The following is a 24286-nucleotide window of genomic DNA, read 5'->3' on the forward strand; positions in this document are numbered from 1 at the left end:
CAGGCATGCTCAGCTCTTCCTCCTCTAAATGCAGCTGCCACATTGTAATTTTTAATGTGACAGACAAGGGAAGTGTTACATACATGGGAGTAATACATGAAGTGCATTTTTGTTAACTTTACATTAAATTTAACTTAATTGTCCACCCACTTTTTGGCTTGTATTTTTTAGCATGTCATTCTTAGCCAAGTATGGCCCTTGGGTTGAAAAAGGTTGACTATCTCAGATGTATCCAGATGTAAGAGGATAGCCTAATAAGAACAGCGTTAATTAAACTCCTATTTAATCCAACATGTTATTAATATCATGGCCAGAGAGACACACATCAAAGGGTTGTCATGCTATGAAGTAAATGGTATGGAGAAACGTACTGCTCTGATCTTGGAGTCAGAAAGACTAGTATCTATCATGGCTAGCAATTATCCTTTGATTGAGTTCACACATTGCAATAAACCATTGTATAAGAACTGCTGCATTAAGTACCAATCACTGGCATCACACAGACCCTAAACCATTGATTAATAACCCCAACCCTATACCATTTGGCAGGAATAAAGCATGAGACAACCAAAATAAGTGGTGTAATCAATTGGTGCATGAAACTCACTTTCTGACAAGCAACACAGGAACAATAGCCAACCACTGTTGAACAATGGTGTCTGATCCCACAATTCACTCTTAAGTGGTGTTTCTCAACCTCGGTAACTTTAAGATGTGTGGACTCCAACTCCCAGAATTCCTCAGCCAGTCAGATTCTGGGTGTCTGCTGAAACGCTGCTATAGCGGAAAGAAAGAGGCTTGTTTCCTAAAGCATGCTAAGCTTCAAACAAGCAAACCGCATTTCCTGCGTAACATTTTACTCTACAATGTGATTTGCTTGTAATTTAGTGGGTTTATTTATTTATTATTCAGATTTTGCTACCTGTGGCTTTTAGTCCATGGTTTATTATTGCGCGTGGGGGGGTGGGGGCTTCGAGTCAGTCTTGACTCTTGGCGACTGCCTGGGCAAGTCCCTGGAGTTTTCTTGGCCAGACTTCAGATGTGGCTTGCCACTGCCTGCTTAAGTGGTGAGAATGCAAGAGAAGAAGGGGACGGAGGGATCGGGTGAACCTTCCCAAAGGGAAAAGCAGCGAAGCAACTGCAAAGACTGCTTCGGGCAGCGATCATCGGCTCTTCTCCGGGGCAAGGCAAGCGATCGGCTCGCTTGGCCCCTCCCCGCGCGCAGGTTAACGGGTTAGGCTGGTTCACCAGTTCCACCCCGCCCGTCCGCTACGCCAAAGCAGGAGGGCTGGCGAGACAGCGGGCGGCTGCTTACTCCCGCCAGGGATCTGCATTCTTCCCCAGGTATGGAACACGACCTCCCATCTCTACCCCACTGGCTGCCGGACTAGGACATGTGGATACCCGACCCCCATAACAAGGAGCCGGCGGAACTAGCAAGCCCGCACCCGCCGCCTCCAGCCACTGGCCAGAAACACCAAGCCTCGCCTACTTGCATCGATTGAGGGGCAGTGCGCACGCGCACGGAAGCGTTTCCCGGGATTGCCGCGGGATCTCCGAGATGACGCTTTCAAGAACGTAGGGAAAGGCGCCCAGGGCGGGTTTGACCCCGCCCCCTTAGCTCGCGAGCCCCTCCTCTTCCTCTATGGCACGCCCGCCTCTTCTTTTCCCGTTCCTGGACTGCAGTGGGGCTTCCGGTTCAGGTGAGCGTTTACCTTGTGGGGATCCCCGAGCTTGGCGGTGACGCCCTGAAGGGGTGTTCCTGAGAGACGATACCTGTATTTAGTTTTTTTCTTTTTAAAGAAGCTCCAAATGGAGTTATTTCTATGAAAGCAGATAGAAAACGGTCTCGTGAGTTGCCTAGCTCAGGGTACACCCTGGCCGTGTCGCACAACAGTTCAACTGACTTTCATGGCTGCGTTGGCCCGTTGCACCGTAAACCAGTGTTTCTCAACCTTCGTCACTTTAAGATGTGCGGACTTATCTCCCAGAATTCCCCAGCCAGCTTGCCAAGGTTAAGAAACACTGCCTTAAACTGACCGGGCGCAGCCCAGTCTCTGACTTGACAATGGTTACTTTAGCCTTTCCCAGGCAAGCTAAGGATTGAACCCGGGATCTTCTGCAGGGAATAATGGGTTTTGCCACCGAGATAGTCGTGGTCGAGGTGCAAAAGCTACGATCACGCCCAAGGCCATAGTTTTGAGTTGGAGGAGCCGAATCCAAGGTTCGTCAAAAACAACTAGCCGCTTGGGTGCTTACAGCTTCTGTACACAAAGTCCACATTTCCTGCTGCACAAACTATGTTGTCTGTCCCTTTTTATATGGCAAGCATTTCAAAACTTGAAACCTTTCCAACTCCCATAGTGCACTTAGGAAATTTTGCATAAAGGTTGTGCGTGAATACCTTTATTCACAGGGATCTTTTTGTCACTGGTTCACTTGTCTTGAATGTAGATGTGGAAGTCCTTGCCCCAGTACTGATGAGATGATAAAATACACCAATTGCTGCTCACTTATAGCTTAAATTTAGTAATAAAATAACTCTAGACCATGATTTTCTTCAAATTGTCTGGCAGAACCCAAGGGTTCTGCAAGTTCTATGACAGAATAAGGCCAAAAAGTTTTTTTAAAGTTGACTCTAATACAGCCAATTTTCTATTGCTAGAGTTTTGCATCTTTATCAGGGGTCTGTGAATTTTTTTTTTAAGTAACAGGTTCTATGGCCTGCTCTAAACTATTACTGTAGATGAATCCTTGAAAAGAAAACCTGGTGTCTTCCTGAAGTGAACAGTAATTCCCATAATGGTATCTCTTTAAGCATATCTTAAAGGAATTACAGGAGCTGTAATTCAATGTATCAGAGGGACATCTGGTTAAAAAAGATTGCTGTAACTTCACAGGTGATACGGACACAAAACTCTTACATCGTGTACATTTCTTACAAGGCTGTATTTTGGATAGTTACACAGCCACTGTCAAAATAATTAGTTTCAAATTCATGGGAAGCAGTTATATGACATTACAATTTGCTGATTTACTGCTGTGATTTGAATGTACTTTTTAATTTTTTTTATTATGTGCCATCAAGTCATTTTCAGCTCCTAGCAACCACACAGATTTTTTCCATGACAATTTATCCCTGTTTTTTCAGGTCTTCCAACACTGCACTCTGTAACTGACTGCCACTGTAACTAAGTCCATCCACCTTGTTGCTGGTCATTCTCTTCTCTTTCCTTCCATCTTTTCCAGAGAGCTGTCTTTGCATAATGTGTCCGAAGTAATTTGAGCCTCGAGTGAGAACTCTGGGTTGATCTGTTCAATGATCCACCGGTGCTTACTTTTTGGAGAGCTGTCCACGGTATTCTTGGGAGTCTTCTCCAACACCAAAGTACAGAAGCGTCAATACTCCTTCTATCCTGCTTAAGGTCCAACTTTCGCTTCCATAGTGTGTCACAGGGAATACCATAACTTGCATGATTCTGATCTTTGTAGGTACAGACACATCACGGCATTTGAATATCTTTTCCAAGGCCTTCATGGCTGCTCTACCGAGTGCTAGTCTGTGGCATATTTCTTGGCTGCTTGTTCTTTTACTATTGATGGTTAATCCTAAAAGGCAGAAGCCCTTCACCATTTCGATATATTATTGTCAGTTCTAAGGCTGGTTGTTCTACTTGTTGTCATTAGTTTGGCCTTTATATTTAATTCTAGTCCCATTTTTTTCATTTTGCTCCTTGACTTCTATTACTAGAGCTTGCAGATCCTTTGCAATTTTGGCTATCAGGGTAATGTTTTTCATATCAATTCAAAAACTCTGTCCACAAAGACAGCTTGTAAATTTTTTTAACAAACTGCCACTTTTGGTCTTGGCTCTCCTTCTTTGGGAAGATCAAATATTTGATTTTTAGATCACTATCATCACAGTCCTTGGCTCTACAAAGCCAAAAGACTAATTTAAAACATACAGAACACACAAACATTATCAAATCTCTGATTAACATAGAACAAAACTTTAAAATTGGCAAAGGATTAAAAAGTAATCATTGTAGATCAACTGAAAGACACAATTTTAAATGCAAATAGCAGTGCCCATATTGTAAATGCAGAAAGACAGAGAATATAGTTTCATTAAAGGTGGAAATACCATAATATTTCTTGGGAAAGTTGTATCACCCATGGAAACAGTTGGATCACACTAAGCTTAAATGTGATTTGCTTATTTTTTGATCTGATTTATTAATTAAGCCATGGCTTATAGCTTAAAATTTAGACTGTAAGTTTATTCAATAATCCATTAAGCAACCATGTTAGCATGCTGTGTAAATTTAAAACGGAGTTCGTACATATATAGCCTTATTGCCATATGGATTACAAGTATTTTATATACACATTATTTCTTATATCTCTGAGTTGCATTATTTTGGGTATACACTGTTTATTAAACAAATAGCATATTCACACAACTCTAAAATATCTCTGCACTTTTGCCTAAAAGTGGAAAAAGTGGAACTAATCACAAGATTGCTTTTCAGCATGTAACAGTTTAATATTTTCCTTGTCAAGGTGTCTTAAAACTATATTATATGCTTTTAAAAGTTTGGAAACCTTTCTTAAAATTAAATTTCAAAGAATATAATTTTACATATACCAGAATGATTTTATAAAATAAAAAAGTAACCTGACAATGAACCTAAAAATAATCAAGTCTGATTGCATGGGTATGTTTTTTTAATTGTTTCTGCTTCCATTTTTCTAATCATCCTAGGATGACGTCCTTATACCTGAAGACATTACTGGATCAGGCCAGGAGGAAAGAAGTGAACTACATAACTCGGTATATTGCCAGCTTAACAATGCAGCCAGAGAAAAAAACAGCAGCAGCTCAGACTTGGCTAAAAGCACTACATGCTAAGAAAGCCTCTTGCAGTCGCGCATTCTGTATAAAAGTCGTTGGAGAGAAAAGAGAAAAGAAAAGAAGTTCCAGTGCCAGAGAAACAATTGAAAGTGTTGGGAGGAGAATCCCACATACCATTATACAACTAATTGATGAGGATGGCAGAGACATGGGGGAAATGCAAAGGGGAAAAGTACTTCGTATCATGGATGAAACAGGGATGAATCTGATCCTGCTGTCTGACAAAACAGATCCACCCAGGTACAGACTAATGACAGGAAAACAGATCTACGAAGAACGTCTCAAACTTAGATATGAGAAAGCTAGCCCCAAAGCAGGTAGGCATGGCTCCTGTGAAAGATACTGGCAATTCAGATATCACACTAAGCCCCAGTTTGTTATAAACCATGGCTAATTAAGCCATGGTAGCCTGGTTCCCATAGTACATTGAGCCAAGGGTGGACAGAGTTTTGTGGGTAGGGTCATACTTTATTTGGTTTCCATGCAGGATGTGGGGATGTCTTCATCATATGGGACAGGACTATGGATTTTTTTAAAAACTTTTTAACTTACATGAACTGTATCCAATTTACAAACTGGAAGGAACTAGTTTGGAATAGAACGGTTTAATGTACATTGCAAACTTCTGATCACATTTTAACAGGGCCTGTTCAACAGAAAATAATTAAAATGTCCACACTTACTGAGCAGCATGATTTCAGAACGAAAGTAAAGCAAATTCAAGAATGGATTGACAAGAAGTACCATGTGAAAATTATGCTGCAACAAAAACCTATTTCTGATGGACCAGAAAAGATGGTAAGTCTTGGAAGATTTTGAGGTATGATCCCTTAGCAGACTAGTATTGTAAGTTGCTCTGTATTATCACTTGGTTCCAGTCGGATGGCACAGACCAATTTAGTGTCCCTTACATATTTCACCTCCCAGCATCTTTCACTATTGCAGTGGAGGCTGGGGCTGCTTGTAATTCAGGATCATCAGAGGGGGCTTTAGTGCATGGAAGTAACTTGTCTGGGCCAAGACAGAACCAGCTTGCCTTGTTTGTACTGCCTACTACCACACTTGTCAGTGAAATAATATCCTGTCCCATTCATTGCTATGCAGCTGAAATTATAAGTTACTTGAAGGAAGCATCATTAAAACCAGGGAGAGTATATATTAACTTGAAACTGATACACTCTTGGATGCTTAGCTGAGGAAGTGGAAGATGCGGTGAGCTTCACAGAGATGAAGTTAGGGGCAGTAACAGCTGTAAACTTTCAGAAAGATAGGAATGTAATCTTCATTCTCAAGATTTTGGACTGCACAAATGCATATGCCTCATGAAGACCTGTAAACCAATGTTTAACCCGTTTGAATTTCAGTTTGCTAGGTTCAGTATCTGTTACACTTTATTTGTATAAAAATACAGTAACTGGTTGCATTTAACGACATCCTTTAACTGATGCAAAAAAGATTCAAACTATCTATTCATTAAGCCAAATTGTCTTATTTTCAGTTAACATTTTTTGATCAGATTTTGGATACGATGCGCGAGAAGGCCACTTACCACTCCATGCCCTCTATCGCTGCAGAAGGAAGGAGTACCTGTGTGCTGAGACATTTGTCAAAGAAAGAAATCCAGAAATTAAAACTCGCGGAGAAAAATGAAGACATTCAGAAAGAGAATGGAAGCAATGTTAATGACTCAGAGGTTACAAAGCAGTGATTTTTTTTTTCCTCCTAAAGATGGAGTGGGAAAAGGATGTGATGTGTAATTTTGGTGCATGGATCTTCAGCCTTCTCTACCAATTCCATAAACTTGCCACTGCTCACCCCCTCAAAGCCATTTCTTATGAGCATCTCTCATGACAACTGTTAGGCTCATCTAAAGCTGCGGTCAAGGGACAGCATTTCAACTGTCGGCAGCCTGCTGCTTGCTGCTTGCTGCAGATGTAGACAGAGGTTCTTCCGCTGAAGATACGCTTCTTCGCTGCGCTTTCGGAGGGATGTACCCGCTGAGGCGAGAGGCCAGGCTCCGCTTTGGCCGTGGTTTCTTAGGAAGCAACATCCAAAAGAAAGAACTGTAATGGAGTATCCCTTTTTTGTCATTAAAAACTGAGAACAGTTAACCATATTGTCTGTGATCAGCAGTCTTGCCAACTGGGTTTTGGGACATCCCAGGGGCCCTTAGATCAATTGTGGGGGAGGGAAAAGGAGAGGCTAAGTCAGGCAGGAAGGAGCAACCCTGGAAGAAGCACCAGCACTGAGTGGCGTACAAGATCGTATCTTTCTCTACACAGTCTCCTATGGCTGGTATACAAAAGACCCTACATTTAGTGCCTTCAGGATATCCTGGAATAACAAGGGTGAAACGTCCCAGACAACGTGGCTGGACTGATAGCGATGCACTCTCAGAGCGTCACTGCTCTGGAGATCTCCTGGGGGAGGTCTGGGAGGACTGCTGCCTCTGAGTACTTCAATGACAGACTCCTATATCAAGGTAGGCCCCCCCATCCCAGGACACCATTTACTGCTTCCAGACTGCAGGGGGAGGGGATTTCAGAGCTTTCCTTGGAGTAGGTGGGTACAAGGTGGGACCCTTAAGCCTTACAGAGGATAAAGGCACCCCATGTGTTCCTTAAAACTCTGAAACCCTTCCAAAATCAGGCCTGTTTTCCCCACTGGAAAACAGGGGTCAAAATAGATACTTTAAGCCTCTGCAATGCTTAAAACGCCTGTTTTGCCCCTTAACCCCCCACCACATGCACACACTCCCTTGTCCATAGCAGACAATAATCTTCTAATGATCATCAACAATTCAAGGGTCAAGGCTACATAAGCTTTAAAAAAATCTTCAGAGAAAGCTTAAACGAGACTAGTCTTTTTTCTTGATGATTTGAATCATGTAAACCAAACCACTCTGCATCAACTCTACCCAAGTTTGTACAGGTAATTCTCGTTATTCATAGAGTCTGCATACGTGAATTCGCTTATTCACAAAAATGTTTTTGTAACCCCAAATCAATATCCGTGGGGCTGTCATGCTTATTTGTGGATGTGCAGAGCGGCAAAACACTGGAATCGCACGACACACGTGCTCCCAGCTGAGGTTTCAGGATTCGCTAATTCAGTAGTCATGGCAATTTTACAGAACGCGACTACTGTGAATAATGACTGCCTGTATATCCCATTCCTAGTCATTAGATGTTTGCAAAACACTATGTGCCAGAGCAGATAATTTCAGATAGTGTCCAAATCGAAACTATAGTCTTCGACTTACAACCGTTTGTTTAACAACCAAAGTTACGACAGTGCTTAAAAAGTGACTTGCGACCAGTCCTCGCACTTACGACCATTGCAGCATTCCTGCAGTCATGTGATCAAACTTCAGGCACTTGGCAACCGGCACATATTTATGATGGTTGCCATGTCCCAGGGTCATGTGATTGCCATTTGTGACTTTCCCAGCCAGCTTCTAACATGCAAAGTCGATGGGGGAAACCAGATTCACTTAATGACCATGAGATTCACTTAACAACCATGGTGATTCACTTAACGAGCATGGGAAAAAGGGTAATAAAATCCAGGCATGACTCACTTAATGACCTCCCTCGCTTAGCAATGGAAGTTTCAGTCCCAATTGAGGTTGTAAGTCAAGGACTATCTATAATGCATTGGGTCCAAAATTGAATTGTTCCAGATATGAACCAAAACACAGCTGTCCCATGCAGAAATATTTTGGAGAAGGGGCTAGGAAGATCATGGGAGTATTTGGGCCACTGGGACACACCATTCTAGGAACTACTAAGGGGAGAGAGGGTACAGTGGGCTGAAGTCCTACCCCACTTGCTCCATAAAATCACTTCAGGATCTCTGTAAGCTTTGTTCTGGCCGAGAACAAGAAAAACAATTTGCATTTTGTTTCAGCCAAAGCCAGAAGTACAAAAATGTTCTGGATTTTGTTTTGGCCAAACCATGGCTTATTCAGAGAGGTTCAGAAGAATTTCTGGAATGCCATGTGTTTCAGGTTCAAAATAATACACATTTTCCATTTTCGTAAACACCTACTAGAGGAAAGTTCAAGAATGTGACTTACTTTTGAGTCCAACCTTTTCTTATCAGGATCGTGTAGGACCACATGCCTTATGAGACTTTGCTGTAAACAACAGAAATGTATTTTTAATGACCTGAAATAGAAGTTGAACAATGTTGATCAAATGATAACATTTAAAAAGCCTACTTTCATTGCAAAAAGCCTTCCACAGCCAGGATGGTCACACACAAAAGGTCTTTTTGCCTCATGAAATGAGAGAATATGACTCTGAAGGTTGAACACTGTCGTGTAAGTCCTTTCACAGCCCTCCTTTGGACATTTAAAAACTTCTCTGTCAGCAGCATGAATTTTCATGTGGCATTTCAGATAATCTTTGCGACTAAATGTTTTGGAACACACTTGACAGGTAACTGGTTCTAGAGGAAAAGGAAAAACAAGAGGCAGAAGCAGAGTTTCTAAGCACAATTCTTCAAATTTCCCCCCAAAGAACAATATTTTGCCTACAAAATATATTACCCTGACCACTATATTAAATAATAGTTGTGCAGCACTTCTGATTCAAAGGAGGGAAGGTGCTTTGGAGTGTGAGAGATGCTCTTGTAGCACTGCTAGTAACTTCTTTAAGCAACTGTATGTTTTTCCTCTGGATTGCACAGCTGCAGTGCGATTTCAAGAGAAGACATTCTGTTTAAGGGGTTATTTTATTTTGTTTGTCTGAATTTATCAGCCACCCAACTCTAAGGAATTCTTACTGACAAATATCACATGTACACACACCCCCTAACCAGCAGTTTTACCATCAAATCCGAAACGCTGCAGAGTGTAAGTATTAAGTAAACTTTTACAGCATTCTCATACAGTTTTTTCCCGGCTTTATAGTACTGACAACAGATTATCCATTGAAGACAAATGGTGGATGACTGAGGATAAATGAAGAAAAGCAATCTGTTCCCTTCATATGTGGTAGAGATGTCAATCACTAAAATGCAATTTGAATGTGCAGTTCAATAGGAATCGTCAAATCTGCCTGATCCAAAATAATACGCACACGTGAGCAAACCCCCCTGAATCTCTGAATCGATTCAAAGGTACCTGATGCAATTTGACAGTTCAGTAAATGGTTTTTAATCAGATCTTTGCGCAGCTCTATAATTACCTATTTATGAAATTTGCTGCCATAGTACGTGGAGACAGTCAGCAATTAAAATTTAGGAACAAATCCAACTCATAAAACATTTGAATAGGAATATAGCTGCTATCAGACACATTTTGAATACAAATCCTTAGAAACAAAAGAGCCTGGTCACTGCCATGCTCCCAGATCAAACGTTCCCAGAACATCTGATCCGACTCGCATGCATGAATGGAATCAACACAGGCTGAGACTTGCGAGTCAGTAGAAGTGGGAGAGGAGACAAGCCAGGAGTGTGAAAGCATCTTGTTTGGACTATCTCTGGCATCCAAGGTCAACCGGCAGAGCTGTTGCAGACATCTGCACAGAACCGAACGGACTGACACGGAAAGGGGGGTTGCATACCGAAGAAGCGGGAGGGGGTTGAGTTAATTGGGCTGTTAACTTGGGGAAAGCGTAGGAATGCAGTCATCACAAACGTATCTAGTCATAGCTGGAAAACAGGACAGTGGACCCGAAGAAACTTCAGTCTGATTCTATAAGCCTTTCTTATACTTGCACATGTATTGTAAGTATCTACATATTCATCATACTCATTACATGTGAGATGAATCTAGCTGTAAACCAACGGTTGTAAATATCTATTTACAAAAAAAATCGTTAATTCATAAAGGTGGAACTAGATTTAACAAAGGGACGCGGTGGCGCTGCGGGTTAAACCGCTGAGCTGTCGATCGGAAGGTCGGCGGTTCGAAACCGCACGGCGGGGTGAGCTCCCGTTGCTCGTCCCAGCTTCTGCACACCAAGCAGTTCGAAAACATGCAAATGTGAGTAGATTAATTGGTACCGCTTCGGTGGGAAGGTAACGGCGTTCCGTGAGTCATGCTGGCCACATGACCCGGAAGTGTCTATGACAACGCTGGCTCCAAGGCTTTGAAACGGAGATGAGCACCGCCCCCTAGAGTCGGACACGACTGGACTTTACGTCGAGGGAAACCTTTATCTTTACTCTTAGATTTAACAGAATATTCAATGGACTTCCAACATGAATTAGCTTCTTTTTAAATAACAGGATTATTGCATAACTCTTAATATTCATTTATTTATCAATGTGTATGCTGCCTCAATTGCCAAAGTACAGCAACTCTAATACTTACCCACATGACTGAGCCTCATGTGTTTCAGGTATTCTGACCAGGTTTTTCCAACAAACAAACAGCCCTCTTTTTTGCATGCATAACCTTTTAAGAAAAACCAACGTTAATTGGCTTCAAAAAATAAATGCATAATCACACGTTCTAGGGCCTCGTTCCTTATCTTGCATAGTGCCTTCCACTTATGAAGGTGGGGTGAAGAAGAAATGTAGCCGTTTAGATGTCACTGAACTGCAAATCCTAGAATCCCAGCTGACACAGCCATGATAAAGGAAACTGGGAGTTGTGTCAGCAAGATGCTAAAGAGAGTAAGAAACTGACTCAGCTTGCAAAACCTTAGTACAGCAAGGGCAAGCACATCTGCTTGCAGTGAGCTATGTTTGTGTTAAAACAATGAACATGTGAGGTATAAATAAGTATTAATCAAGGCAACAGACTCAGCAACTACCACTAATCAAGTGGATGAACTTTCTGAAACAAGTTACCTTTAAGACAAACATCCCTATAACAAAGCCACTTTAAATGTATATAGATTCAAAAACATTTTACCATACCTCTGCACTTCTTTTACAGATACAGGTAGTCCTTGCTTAGCGACCACAATTGGGACAGGCAACTCCATCACTAAGTGGCACAGTTGCTAAGCAAAACATAACCATGACGGACTTAAGACATCATTTCCCATTTGGTTAAGCGAGTCACCATGGGCTGTTAAGCGAGACCTCACGTGATTGCAACTTGCGGTTTTACTGCCAGCTTCTCCATTGACTCTTCTTGTCGGAAGCTGGCTGTGAAGTACACAAATGGCAATCATGTGACCACGGGACACTGTGACAGTCATAAGTGCCCATCAGTTGGGAAGCACCCAAATGTCGATAATGTGACCCCAAAATGCTGCAATGGTCATAAATGCAACAACTGGTTGTAGTTACTTTTTCAGCGCTGTCGTAACTTCAAACAGTCACTAAGCAAGATTGTGAAGCGAGGTCTACCTGTACACCCTACCATGTTGCAGGTTCTCTAAAATTTAAAGCCAACAGATCTCATATTATTTGTAGCTTGATTGTATATTTGAAATCGGCATTAACAGTTAAGTTGAGAGCTTTTTAAAAAGAATCTTAGCAATTACATTAAAAAAACCTCTATTTTATTGGGATGTCTCTCATTTGACCTACACTTTTTATTTGCACTGCACCTCAATTTATATAATGTGTTCTGTTTGACTGTCTTGTGTGAACTCCATCAGTGTGGCTTATTCAACTAACCATGGTTAAAATAACTACATGAACCCAATTCTTTACCCTTTCAGCATCACTGAAACAAAGGAGTAATTACCTTGGTGAACCTTCTCATGACGTTTTAGATGGCTGGGTGTAGAAAAGTGCTTTCCACATTCTTCATGACCACATCTGTGTGACAACAAACACACAGTTGCTCAAAATGGAAACAAAGATTACTGCTTATGAATTGTGAGGCATAAACCCTCTTGCAACTGAAAACAAACTTGTTTCCTTCAGTCCTTCACTCTGCAACATCACCTTTCAGTAAAAGCATTCAAAGAAGATTCTCTGCACTCAGACCATAAAGGCAAAAAGGTGACAGTGAGGGAATGCTACATAGTACCCCCCTGAATTCACAGAAGAAAAGCTTATGTTTATTTTTATGTGTTTTAATCTATAACTAAATAAATTTAACTAACAATAATTGTCTATTAAACAAATAATAAATTAAACACACGCAAGTCAAAGTTAAAACCGGGAACTTTTGCAGTGCCTAGTCAGATATTTGGAAAGTAAAAAAAAATATGGCAGGTCAATTTGAACAATGGAAGGAGATGGGATAGAAAATCAAGCAAGGCAAAAAGTACTTGTTCAGAACATGAATGTGTACTATTTTATACAATGTACCAATCTTCACACTAAAAAGTTAGAAATATAATGTTCACCAGATCAGAGTGAAGCTGTGAACTTCCTAATATTTCCTGTCACATATTAATGAATTTAAGCTGTGCCAGCCCTACTTGTACACCTCTAATAACATCTTCCTTAGGGTAACAATTTCTAATTCCTACTTGCAGGGGCCCTTAAAATTTTGAATAAAATTTATTCTCAGGCTTGAAAGGAATAGGCGAAGTTTCAAAATGTTTCACTTACTTGAAAAATGGTTCACCAGTGTGTCGAGACTGATGTATTTTTAATTGCTGGTGTTTTTTAAAAGATTGCCCACAATTTTCAAAGTCACACTGTTTGGAAAATCAACTCGGTTACAGTTAGAGAAAACCCACAGTAAAGTCACAACCTATGATTATAATTTACCAAAAGGCTTACAATGTAAATCTTCAACAAATTAGGAAAAAGGACCCCAAATTATCAGGATCTGAGTTCAGTAATTAATCCAATGTAGTTTACAGCATGCAGCAAGGCTACAATTAATCTTCACAAACAAGCCTCTTTCAGAGTGTAACCTGCCACTATGGAAAGAAAAAAAATTCCCTTGCATCTTATATCTAACAAACTGTACTCTACAGGGATGTAGACCATCTTTCGTTGCTGTAAAGGACAGAGGGCAGGCTGGGATAGATTTGCTGATCTACAATACTGAGCCACAGCCTAAATATGCAAGAAAAACTGAGTTCACAAAACATCCTAAACCAACTGATTATGGCTTATGATATGCAGCTTCAACTATGGCTGGTATGATATGTGAAATAGCCCACATTATCAAAACATTATGCTTTCTAGACGTTGGAGACTATGCCTTCAATACATCATCAACCTGACCCTTATCCAATCTGATTGGGGATTATGGCACTAAGTCTAACATGTTAAGGGTGCCAGATTTTAGAAGACCTCACTAAATTACACAAGTTTCAAGAACTACTTCCTAATGCTTGGAAAAAAGTAGCAAAGAAATAGAACCACTTACTACATATTTCCTCTGCTGATGTCTCCGTAGAACATGCTTGTTCAAGTTTGATTTTGTTGTAAACTTTTTATTGCAATCATCTACTGTGCACCTATAGAAATATGAATGTATGATCAAATCAACATACATTATAGTAAATGTAACTAGACCAAACACCTGATTTTAAGTAACTCAATAAAAATAATCACACAGATTTGAGCCTAAGCTAAAGATATACATTCACATCTTTTTCTATGATGTCAGCAGTACTAGGTATTGTTTATTTGATTTCTATAGCTGCCCACTATACACTCTGGGTGGTGTATAATGTACAAGATATGTTTCCTTTCTGTTCAACCTACTAATATACTTTCATTCAATAAAAAACTTGCAACATAACCAAGCAATTAAAAAGTGCAACCTAGTTATTTTACACAATTATTCAAGTGTCATCTTGATAGCACTCAAATATATGATTAATCCACTTAATTCTAGAAATATTGTAAATTATACAATCTGGTATCAGAATTGGTTAGGACTTTAGTTGCCCATATGAGAATATACTTACACAAATTGTTTTTCTCCAGTATGTGTAAGAAAATGACGCTTAAGATGGAAACCTCTAGTGAAGCCTTTTCCACAGCCTTCAAAAATGCAAAGAAAGGGTCGCTGGTAAATTAAAAAAAGATTTTAAAAAATGTTGTTTTAATCTTTTTAAATGTCTACTTCATGCTTCCTCAGCTCCCATTCATGTTCCATTTTTCTCTTCTTCCTTTTCTGTCAGTGATGAGCATCTATATTTTCCCAGAGTTACACTAGGTGTTTCTCATTTTGCCAGTCCACTCTACTACCTCCTTAGCAGAAATTCATCATAAATCACTGTCTATAGCCAACTAAGTTAAAAGCCTCAATTCACAGACCTGATCCATAATACAACAAGCAGCAAAACCTTCCTGTTACTTGAACAGTCCCGTCATTCATTTTCAGTCATCAGAATTGATTCATAATTTAGATGAAAAAAAATTACGTTTAAAACAGCAGTGTGACAGGAAGAAATGCCACATATTAAGGGTACTTGGCACAGTGATTAAAAACCTGCAATGGGGTACTTTGCTTCATAAAAGGTGCTGAGGAGAGGACCACCCTTAGTGTCCAGCTTAAAAACTTGGGCCAGTCACTCTCTCAGCCCAACTCACTTCACAGGGTTGTTGTTGTGGGGGAAATAGGAGGAGGAAGGATTATTAGGTATGTTCTCTGCCTTGAGTTATTTATAAAATTACTAAAGGCAGGATAAAAGAAATCTTTTTTAAAAACCCAGAGTACTCCAGAACAGTGGGTACTAGTATTTTACCTTCACTGACAACCTACTTTGTTTATCTGTATGCTGCAGTGGAAAATACACATCTCTGCACTGAGGAGAAAAGGGTAGTAGGATTGTTTAGCTTCTTCCAACTGATTCTGGGGAGCAAGAAGCAGCAGTAGAGCTGTCAACCCAGTGCAAATAACTGGAGTTGCATGTTGCCCGTCACTATCCTACACTGTGTAAGGTTATTATTATACTACTTTTATCCCATCTTATATCTATCTCAAGGCAGTGAACATACCTAATACTAATAAATATTAAAACTAATACATCAAGTTAATCACTTGGCCATTTGGGGTTCGCCACTTCTGTAAAGAGCCCAAGAGATTTAATAAAAGAAACAGCAGCAATTTAATTCATGGTATATTCGCCTCCTTAAGTCCAAGTTGCATTCCTTTGGCCTCATGCCCAACAAGCGGTGCTTCTGCCTAGCATCCAGATTTTCAGCCTAACCCAGGTCAGGCCAAGGACATTTAGGGCTCCAGTCCACCTATGCATAATTAGTTGCAATGCGACTAACCCAGAGAAGCAGACGCCGAAGCGACAAACAAGCTCATCACTTCCCATAGAAACTCTCGCGCACGCGCTCTTCAGCACCGCCCAATCACAAGCTGCCTCTTACTGATTGGTCACCCGCGCACAGCCACGCTCCAATGGGAACTGCCACACTCCCTTCGGCAAGGTTCTATTTCCGCCCACTGCCCAGCGCTGGAGACCTTTGGTTGGTCGTCCCGGGAAAACGTTTTCGCGAGGAATAGCCCAATCGCCGCTCTCCCTCCTTCCCACCAGGTACCCTCTTAAGCCCGCCCCTCAGCCGCCCATACCTCTCCTGTGTGCTGACAAAGGTGCGCGTCCAGTTTCCAGCCCCGGTTGAAGGTGGCATCGCAAAATGGGAACGAGCAGATGTACATCTGCTCCAGGGGCGGAGGACGATACCGGCCCTCCCCAAGATGAGAATATTTGTGCTTCAGAGACTGAGTCGTGGAAGTGGCGGCGGCCGGCTCCCCGACGACGAAGTCCTCCCCGGCCATGTTTGGACCATAAATCATGTGATTGGACCATAGCTCCGCCTCTCCTTTATCCCTTCTACCGACCATCGAGCGCCGCACTTTCTGAAGCTTAACAATTGCGCACTTCCGCCCTTAGAAAATATGGCAGGTGGTGCAAAAATGCTACAGAGGCTGCGTGAGAAGCGGGTGGCTCTGGCGCATGGGCGCTGCAGTTGGCTCAGGTTGAAATGTTCATGCCTTTTTTTTCTGTGGATTTTTAAAACTGCTCTAAAACCACTACCCCAGTAGCTTGTTTTTGGCCCTTTTCCCTAACAAAATCATTACCACTAGCCTTATGAAAGCTTTCTTGTTTTAAAATATTTAATTGGAATTAATAATCATAATTCTGCTATGTTAGGAAACTTCACCTCTTAACAAAGATACCTTCTTGAATAAAGTCAAATTTCCTCAAAATTCAACTATTTCATACAAAAAATTCCTTTGAAATTCCTTCATTGAGTAATAGGCAGGTTCCACTGCATGGAGTTTACTTAACATCTGATTGGGACACCTATCCACATTTTAAACATTCCTATATAGGTGTTACACAACCAGAACTATTTTTAATAAAATAGAAAAAACAACATGTTTTCCTTGCTCAAACCTGCTAAACCATGCTGCTGAAATTTAGTGGCAAAAATATGAAGGGGGGGGGTGCTGTTTGTTTTATTCTATTTCGGGAAAAATAAAGGAAAAAAAATGGTGCCTTAAGTTTCTATGCCACAGTTAGTAGTCATGCTCTTAGCAGCCAATAAATACTTTAACTTTAAACATAGAATGTGGATGCTAACCACCACAACATTGTATTGCATTGGCAGCTACACCTGAATGTCATTTATATTTCTCAGAATACCACAGATGTAGGATTGTACCAGGACATTCTGGAAAATTAGGTTGCATCTCAGATTCATTGCTGGAAACATTGCTGACCCATCTCTTCTTAGGGATTTGAAGCATGAATATCCATCATATTTATTTATTTGTATTTATTCAATTTGCATGGCTGCTAATTCATGACTCTGGACAGCTAACAATAAATGTCACATAACAAAATTATAAATAACATATATAGCAGCCAAGAAAAACCAATCAACCACAGCAATCAGCACAATCACGGTAGAGGCTGAGCCACACATCCAGGGCACCAAGCTCTATGACAAAACCAGGTTTTCAGGGCCTTATGATACTGCTAGCTAGTGCTTTCTGGAAGACTTGCTAGAAATATAATGCAAACTCCAGGTTTTCTGCATTGCCCTAATACATTGGAAGAAGCAAAAGCCACTGTTGTGTTCCCATGTCACAAGGGACTGCCTGTTCTTTAGTTCTATCTCTTCCTGCCTAGAGAGAAAACACCATCCTTCAATTTGATGTTTTCTTTCTCCAAGGAAATAATCAATACATGAAATAAGCAGGTGCTTTGTCTGCTCTGCACATAAAATGAATGACGCATTCTTTACCTAAGAACAAGGCTGGCAACATCTCATGGGAACTAGAAAAGCCCATCTGAGCAGACAGAAGAATAAAATTCCTGATCAAATGATTCTGTGTCAGCTCTATGAGGAAGCTGACAAAGTAACACTAAAAGCAGGAAAATGCAGTTTGTTAGGATATACTCCTAGTTTTTAATATCAATTTAGTAACAACAGGCTTATTCAGAACCAGGCAACGTCCCCATACCCATTACAGTATACTGTACAATGAACAATGGCATAATCCTCCAGCAACTAGAATAATATGCTGGGAAGCTTCCGATTCCCATGATCAGAACAATTATGATTGTTAAGCATCTGCCTAATAAGCTTTCCACCTGTCAACAGCCCTTTTTTTAATAAAACACAAAACACTTAAAAGCACAGCCAGGTAGAAAATACAAAAGTCAGTTATCAGTTCTGAGCCAATATCTTAAATCTCTGTTTCTTAAGTTGACTATGATGATAGAACTCACCTTATCCACAGTCCCTACCTGGTCATAATTGATTATGTATGATAAAGTAAGAAAACAAACTAGCATAAAATATATATTTAAATAATTTAGATTTTTTTTTTGTCTGAAATCTCAGTAGTAAATGAAAGTTAGATTTCATTGTATTGAGTATTGCTGCCCTAAATCACAGAAGCATAGAGCTATAATGGAATTTTTCAGGATTAAGAGAAGAAATCCAAAGGACTTTCATCAAGGGGAGGAGAAATACTTCACTCTTTTTTTTTAAATCATACATTTATTTTTATGTCATTATGAATATCTGAAGGGAAGAACTGGATTTATAGCTGCAGCATGAAATTTTGTAATTTAGTCTTCCAGTTGAAAAAATTCTGGCAGAAATATGCCTCACATTAAAATGATCATAAAAATTCATATAATTAATGAAAACAACATATAAAAACATATTTTATGATAGAATGTGCTTGTGATAGATAGACAGACAGACAGACAGACAGACAGATATTTTATATAGATTGGGCAAATGCTTGAACACAAAGTTGTATATCAAGAGAAATCGAAACAAAAATGCATATTCATTTTTCTACCAACTTTTTTTCAAAAAAAAAATACCAAACTGTTGTGGAAGCAGGTTGAATCTAATAGAAGTTTTCATAATGCCCAGTCCTACACTAAAATCATGAACATCTATTTGTGAGGAACCATCCTTTGGCAGGCTCATCAAATCTTCAAAGCTAGTTATAAATGGAGGCATACAGAGACAGAATAGACAATATTTTATTTTGGCTTTTGTGTGTGCCTTGACCTTACTGCAGCTTTTCCCTTAATTCATCTGATAATTGATCATGTCTAGATCACTCTTTTCTTATGTTCATTGAAAAAAGCATTAACTGTGGTAGTCTCTGGTGCTAAAGAACAAGAATAAGGTGATTTAAAAAAACACAAAGGAATTATTTTATGTTGGAAGAAAAGGGTGGGTTTTTAATCATTTTAAGGAGGTTTTGGAATGAAGGTTCTTCCTTTTAATTTATAAAAATAACTTCAGCATTTCTATTTTTTAATGAACAAAAATGAATGTTTCCATGTTTACGCTGGTAAAGGGGCCACAAGCTAACTAGCAGGTTTTGTATTACACTTTTACTAATAAGTAAGGTTCTTTGAAATCAGTAGGCTTTGTTCATATGAAGCTATGCTTAAGAAGATAGTAAAGAAGATGGTTTTAGTGATAAGTATTGATCGATCTACATTTGACTTTGCCACTTTTTAAAACAATGTCAATAGCAGCATTTGGCAAGCATCGTAAAGAGCCACTCCATATGCAGCAGAAGCAAGCACTCCCTCAGCTGCTGTGATAGGAAGCGCATCTGTCTTCTGTCTAGTTCCTTTCCTAAATGTCTCCCTGAATCAGATTTTATTGGATGGAGAGGGTTGTAAATGCTCCTTTCTGTTTGAATCCTCAGGTTAACAATGCCCCCTGTGATGACCGACACAATGTTGCATTCAGGAAAGAGGTGCACTCAAGTAAGTGGAGATCTTTGTGACAGTATCTCCCAGTATGGTCCCCAGCCCCAACTAATCACATTAGCACAAGAGAAAAGAGGTGGCCACTAGACAGCCACATAAAGAAAAGGAGAAAAGCAAGACTAATCTCGTTAAAAGAGAAGCAAAGATAGACGCTACTTTTACATCACGGTTTATAATGGCCCAAGTTTCCCAGGATTGGCGTCACCTGTACCAAAATCCCAAACTTGCAAAAATGGAAAGAAAATCCATGCTTACTAAAGAAGGCTTAACTTTAAAGCAAACCCTATTTTCCGTGTTTCCTAAATTATTGGAACAACAGCTTCCATAAGTGTCTGCATGCAATATACTGTATATGAAACACATACATTCACATATATAGATATATACAGAAAGAGAGCCATTTCAGGACTTCTTTGTAGTTTGTCATTCTGCATTCCATCGTTGGATTATCAGTAACTGGGAATCACAACTAGATGTCATAAACTTTATGATTTGCTGGCCAAATTTTCAACCTTTGAGCACATTCTCAGACACTAGGGTACATATAAACATAGTGTTTAACTATGTTTTATGATAGGTAGAAAATGATAAATGCTTATTATACATTAAAAGCAAAAGCAGAAAACACCTAAATATAGAAATTCTTCTTCTATGGGTTTTGTTGTGTGTTTGATGCCTTCAGGTCAGATTTTAACTCCTGGCAACTGCCTGGACAAGTCCCTACAGCTTTCTCGGCAACATTTTCACAAGTGGTTTGGCATTGCCTTCTTCCTAGGGCTGAGAGAGAATGACTGGCCCAAAGCCACTCAGCTGGCTTCAGGCCAAAGGCTGGTCTCCCAGTTTTTAGTGCTTCTAACCACTGCACCAAATTAGCTGTCATGGTATATTTACTAAGTGCAAATTTTCCAGTTTCTCAGGCCTCCTCCTTTAGATATCATGCCTCCCACCTTTCCTCTATCTCATACTTCCTTGTTCTGTTCTTTGCAGCCTTTCTTCCTGATTATTTTGCACTGATACACAAAATGTAGCAATTCTCTAGTGCGACAATACTGGACTCAAGAAAAGATAAAGAAACTGGGAAAATGGGTAATCTGATTTTTTTTCCTGAACCATATGAAATTATTAAAATTAAGCTGAGACATATTAAATTACTTAAAGAATAACATGATGAAGAACATCAAGTAAATGGTTCAGCATAATTATTTCTGAAAGCAGAAGGCGTAAGAAAAATACTTTTATTAAGTGAATCTTTTTCATGCAAACCCTTAACGGCCAATTTTTAGTATAATCCTAGTTGTTCCAGAGGTTTTGCTGCTATTGATTTGGATTCTGACTGAGTCATACCTAAAAATGAACCATTTAACTCAAGGGCATACAAATTAGTCTTGACTAACTAAAGTCCCGTTGATTTCTGTGCCTATTTTAAAAATGATTAAGGTTGGATTCAATCTTCTAACCATTTATGACATGCATGTTCACATGTCTTCCTCACTCAAAAACTGGACAGATATTGTGAGGCTTCTTTATAATATATGGCATTGTGACATTCCCTCCTAGTGTACAATGCCAAATCTCTGAAGGGTGCAGAATTTATATGAACTGATGACAATAACTTTCATTATCCAGAAGATGAAAGCCTGGAGAAATCAAAGGTTATGCAGTCCTGCCTTGGACTGTCAGGCCATGGGGACATCCAGCTTTCCCCAACCTGATGCCATTCAGATGTATTGCCCATACTGTAATTCCCTGACATGCACATTTGTGCAAGCTATCTTGAACTATTGTCTTGGAAAAGGGCATGCAGAATTAAAGTACAATAGTATGTTTGGATCATGGAAATAGACTGATGATGCAAGTTTGTTTTGTTTTGTTTTGTTTTGTTTTGTTTTGTTTTGTTTTGTTTTGTTTTGTTTTGTTTTGTTTTGTTTTGTTTGTGGATGGGTGTTCATATGAGGAAAGGAAGGAAGGAAGGAAGGAAGGAAGGAAGGAAGGAAGGAAGGAAGGAAGGAAGGAGTCATTATTTTGGAAACTTGCCACTGAACACTTCATGTCCAGGATGCATCATTCAAAATGATCATCAGCCAGAGGTTAAATTGGGGCTAGGGTGGTGTGACAACCTTCAGTCATAATAAATGAGCACAAACCTATTAAAGGCATATAAGCATTCAATATAGAGGATCTTCCCATTAAGAGAGGAAATGAATCCGTTGTCTTCTTCTCTCTGGTGTTGTGATGACACAGTCTGGATATTTTCTGAGCCACCCAGCCTCTACTTTCCCTTGGGTGCTTGTTAACTGACTTATTTCCAGCAACAATCAGCCAGATGTGACACAGCACTTGTGCTCCTTTTAGCTGAACAAAGGATGGCTGGTTTTGTAACAACCAAACAAAATCCATTAGAACCCACCCAACTGCTTTCCTCTGCCATCCTGAGACCCAGCGTGGCAACAAGGGACATACTTCATCCCGCATAAGAATGAAAAATAAAGGAATAACACCACTTGCAGTATGTGTGGACGGTCTTGTGAAAAAAATACCTTCCATGGCACTTTTTAGGTGGGAGAACTCAAAAGGCAATCCTTTTCTTCTCAGGCTCTGCAGGTTGTGATATCAGAAAAGCTGTTGATGACATGCAGGTCCCAGCTGCTTCCTTTATTGCTCTTCTACAAATATGAATAGTCTGTTTCTCTATGCCCTCTATACTGGAGCAAAGGGACAACACATAAGGAGTAACCCAGCTCAGACTCAAGCACCTTTAAGGGGTTCTCAAAAGGGATTTTTCATATGATCTACAAACAAATTCTCCCCTCCAGAGTAGCCTATGTTGTTGTTTATTTGTTTAGTTGCTTCCAACTCTTCGTGACTTCATGGACCAGCCCACGCCAGAGCTTCCTGTCGGTCATCAACACCCCCAGCTCCCCCAGGGACAAATCCATCACCTCTAGAATATCATCTATCCACCTTGCCCTTGGTCGGCCCCTCTTCCTTTTGCCTTCCACTCTCCCTAGCATCAGCATCTTCTCCAGGCTGTCCTGTCTTCTCATTATGTGGCCAAAGTATTTCAGTTTTGCCTTTAATATCATTCCCTCAAGTGAGCAGTCTGGTTTTATTTCCTGGAGTATGGACTGGTTTGATCTTCTTGCAGTCCAAGGCACTCTCAGAATTTTCCTCCAACACCACAGTTCCAAAACATCGATCTTCCTTCTCTCAGCCTTCCTCATGGTCCAGCTCTCACAGCCATGTGTTACTACAGGGAACACCATTGCTTTAACTATGCGGACCTTTGTTGTCAGTGTGATGTCTCTGCTCTTAACTATTTCATCGAGATTTGTCATTGCTATTCTCCCAAGGATGAAGCGTCTTCTGATTTCCTGACTGCAGTCAGCATCTGCAGTAATCTTCGCACCTAGAAATACAAAGTCTTTCACTGCTTCTACATTTTCTCCCTCTATTTGCCAGTTATCAATCAAGCTGGTTGCCATAATCTTGGGTTTTTTTTGAGGTTTAGCTACAAGCCAGCTTTTGCACTTTCTTCTTTCACCTTCATCATAAAGCTCCTCAGTTCCTCTTCGCTTTTAGCCATCAAAGTGGTATCATCTCCATATCTGAGATTGTTAATGTTTCTTCCAGTGATTTTAACTCCAGCCTTGGATTCCTCAAGCCCAGCACGTCGCATGATGTGTTCTGCATACAAGTTGAATAGGTAGGGTGAGAGTATACAGCCCTGCCGTACTCCTTTCCCAATCTTAAACCAGTCTGTTGTTCCGTGGTCTGTTCTTACTGTTGCTACTTGGTCGTTATACAGATTCTTCAGGAGGCAGACAAGATGACTTGGTATCCCCATACCACTAAGAACTTGCCACAATTTGTTATGGTCCACACAGTCAAAGGCTTTAGAATAGTCAATAAAAGAGAAATAGATGTTTTTCTGAAACTCCCTGGCTTTTTCCATTATCCATTGGATATTGGCAATTTGGTCCCTAGTTCCTCTGTGTCATGATCACCGTTGCGATGTTCGCTCCATCGTAATGGTTCGCATGCCAGAGTGTTGATGCGTGTTCCTGGCTGGGAGGGTGCTGCTGATAAACCTTGTACGGGGAGATGTGTAGGGCTGTGCCAGGAAGGAATGTGTTTGGGTTATCTCTTAAATGTCAAGGTCTTTTTGCCCGTTGATCAGCAGAGCTTGTTAGGAGCACCTGGGAATGTGGGATTGTTCTATATGCAGGGGGGGGGGATCATTGTTGGAAACGGAGCTATTTAGTTTGAG

General features: G+C 40.3%; 2 protein-coding genes across 4 annotated transcripts; one reads left to right on the forward strand and one right to left on the reverse strand.

Annotated features, from left to right (window-relative positions):
* Nucleotides 1-1599: 1599 nt before the first annotated feature.
* Nucleotides 1600-7031, forward strand: MTIF3 (mitochondrial translational initiation factor 3). Of its 3 annotated transcripts, none has more exons than XM_063305744.1 (4): nt 1600-1703; nt 4766-5232; nt 5559-5713; nt 6414-7031. In XM_063305744.1, the coding sequence occupies exons 2-4, from the start codon at nt 4767-4769 to the stop codon at nt 6621-6623; spliced, it is 831 nt and encodes a 276-aa protein (XP_063161814.1). In that variant the 5' UTR covers nt 1600-1703; nt 4766; the 3' UTR covers nt 6624-7031. The 3 variants fall into 3 exon arrangements, with proteins under 3 accessions (XP_063161814.1, XP_063161815.1, XP_063161816.1); XM_063305745.1 differs by lacking the exon at nt 1600-1703 and adding an exon at nt 3250-3388; XM_063305746.1 differs by lacking the exon at nt 1600-1703 and adding an exon at nt 3408-3425.
* GTF3A (general transcription factor IIIA) lies at nt 5505-16535 on the reverse strand. The gene is made up of 9 exons (XM_063305743.1): nt 16329-16535; nt 14710-14810; nt 14163-14253; nt 13391-13479; nt 12573-12646; nt 11241-11324; nt 9138-9367; nt 8994-9053; nt 5505-6950 (listed from the first exon to the last, which is right to left on the reverse strand). The coding sequence occupies exons 1-9, from the start codon at nt 16533-16535 to the stop codon at nt 6810-6812; spliced, it is 1077 nt and encodes a 358-aa protein (XP_063161813.1). The 3' UTR covers nt 5505-6809.
* Nucleotides 16536-24286: the final 7751 nt, after the last annotated feature.

Source organism: Candoia aspera, chromosome 5 (genome assembly GCF_035149785.1).
Source record: "Candoia aspera isolate rCanAsp1 chromosome 5, rCanAsp1.hap2, whole genome shotgun sequence".
Classification (NCBI taxonomy): Eukaryota; Metazoa; Chordata; class Lepidosauria; order Squamata; family Boidae; genus Candoia; species Candoia aspera.

Bases quoted from the DNA above. Each gene is read 5' to 3' on its own strand.
- MTIF3 (XM_063305744.1), top strand. From the start codon at position 4,767: ATGACGTCCTTATACCTGAAGACATTACTGGATCAGGCCAGGAGGAAA. The intron at 5,233-5,558 runs GTAGGCATGGCT...ACATTTTAACAG, and splicing joins GAAAGCTAGCCCCAAAGCAG to GGCCTGTTCAACAGAAAATA. The intron at 5,714-6,413 runs GTAAGTCTTGGA...TCTTATTTTCAG, and splicing joins CTGATGGACCAGAAAAGATG to TTAACATTTTTTGATCAGAT.
- GTF3A (XM_063305743.1), bottom strand. From the start codon at position 16,535: ATGGCCGGGGAGGACTTCGTCGTCGGGGAGCCGGCCGCCGCCACTTCC. The intron at 14,254-14,709 runs GTAAGTATATTC...ATATTTCTATAG, and splicing joins ACTGGAGAAAAACAATTTGT to GTGCACAGTAGATGATTGCA. The intron at 9,054-9,137 runs GTAGGCTTTTTA...TGTTGTTTACAG, and splicing joins GAAGGCTTTTTGCAATGAAA to CAAAGTCTCATAAGGCATGT.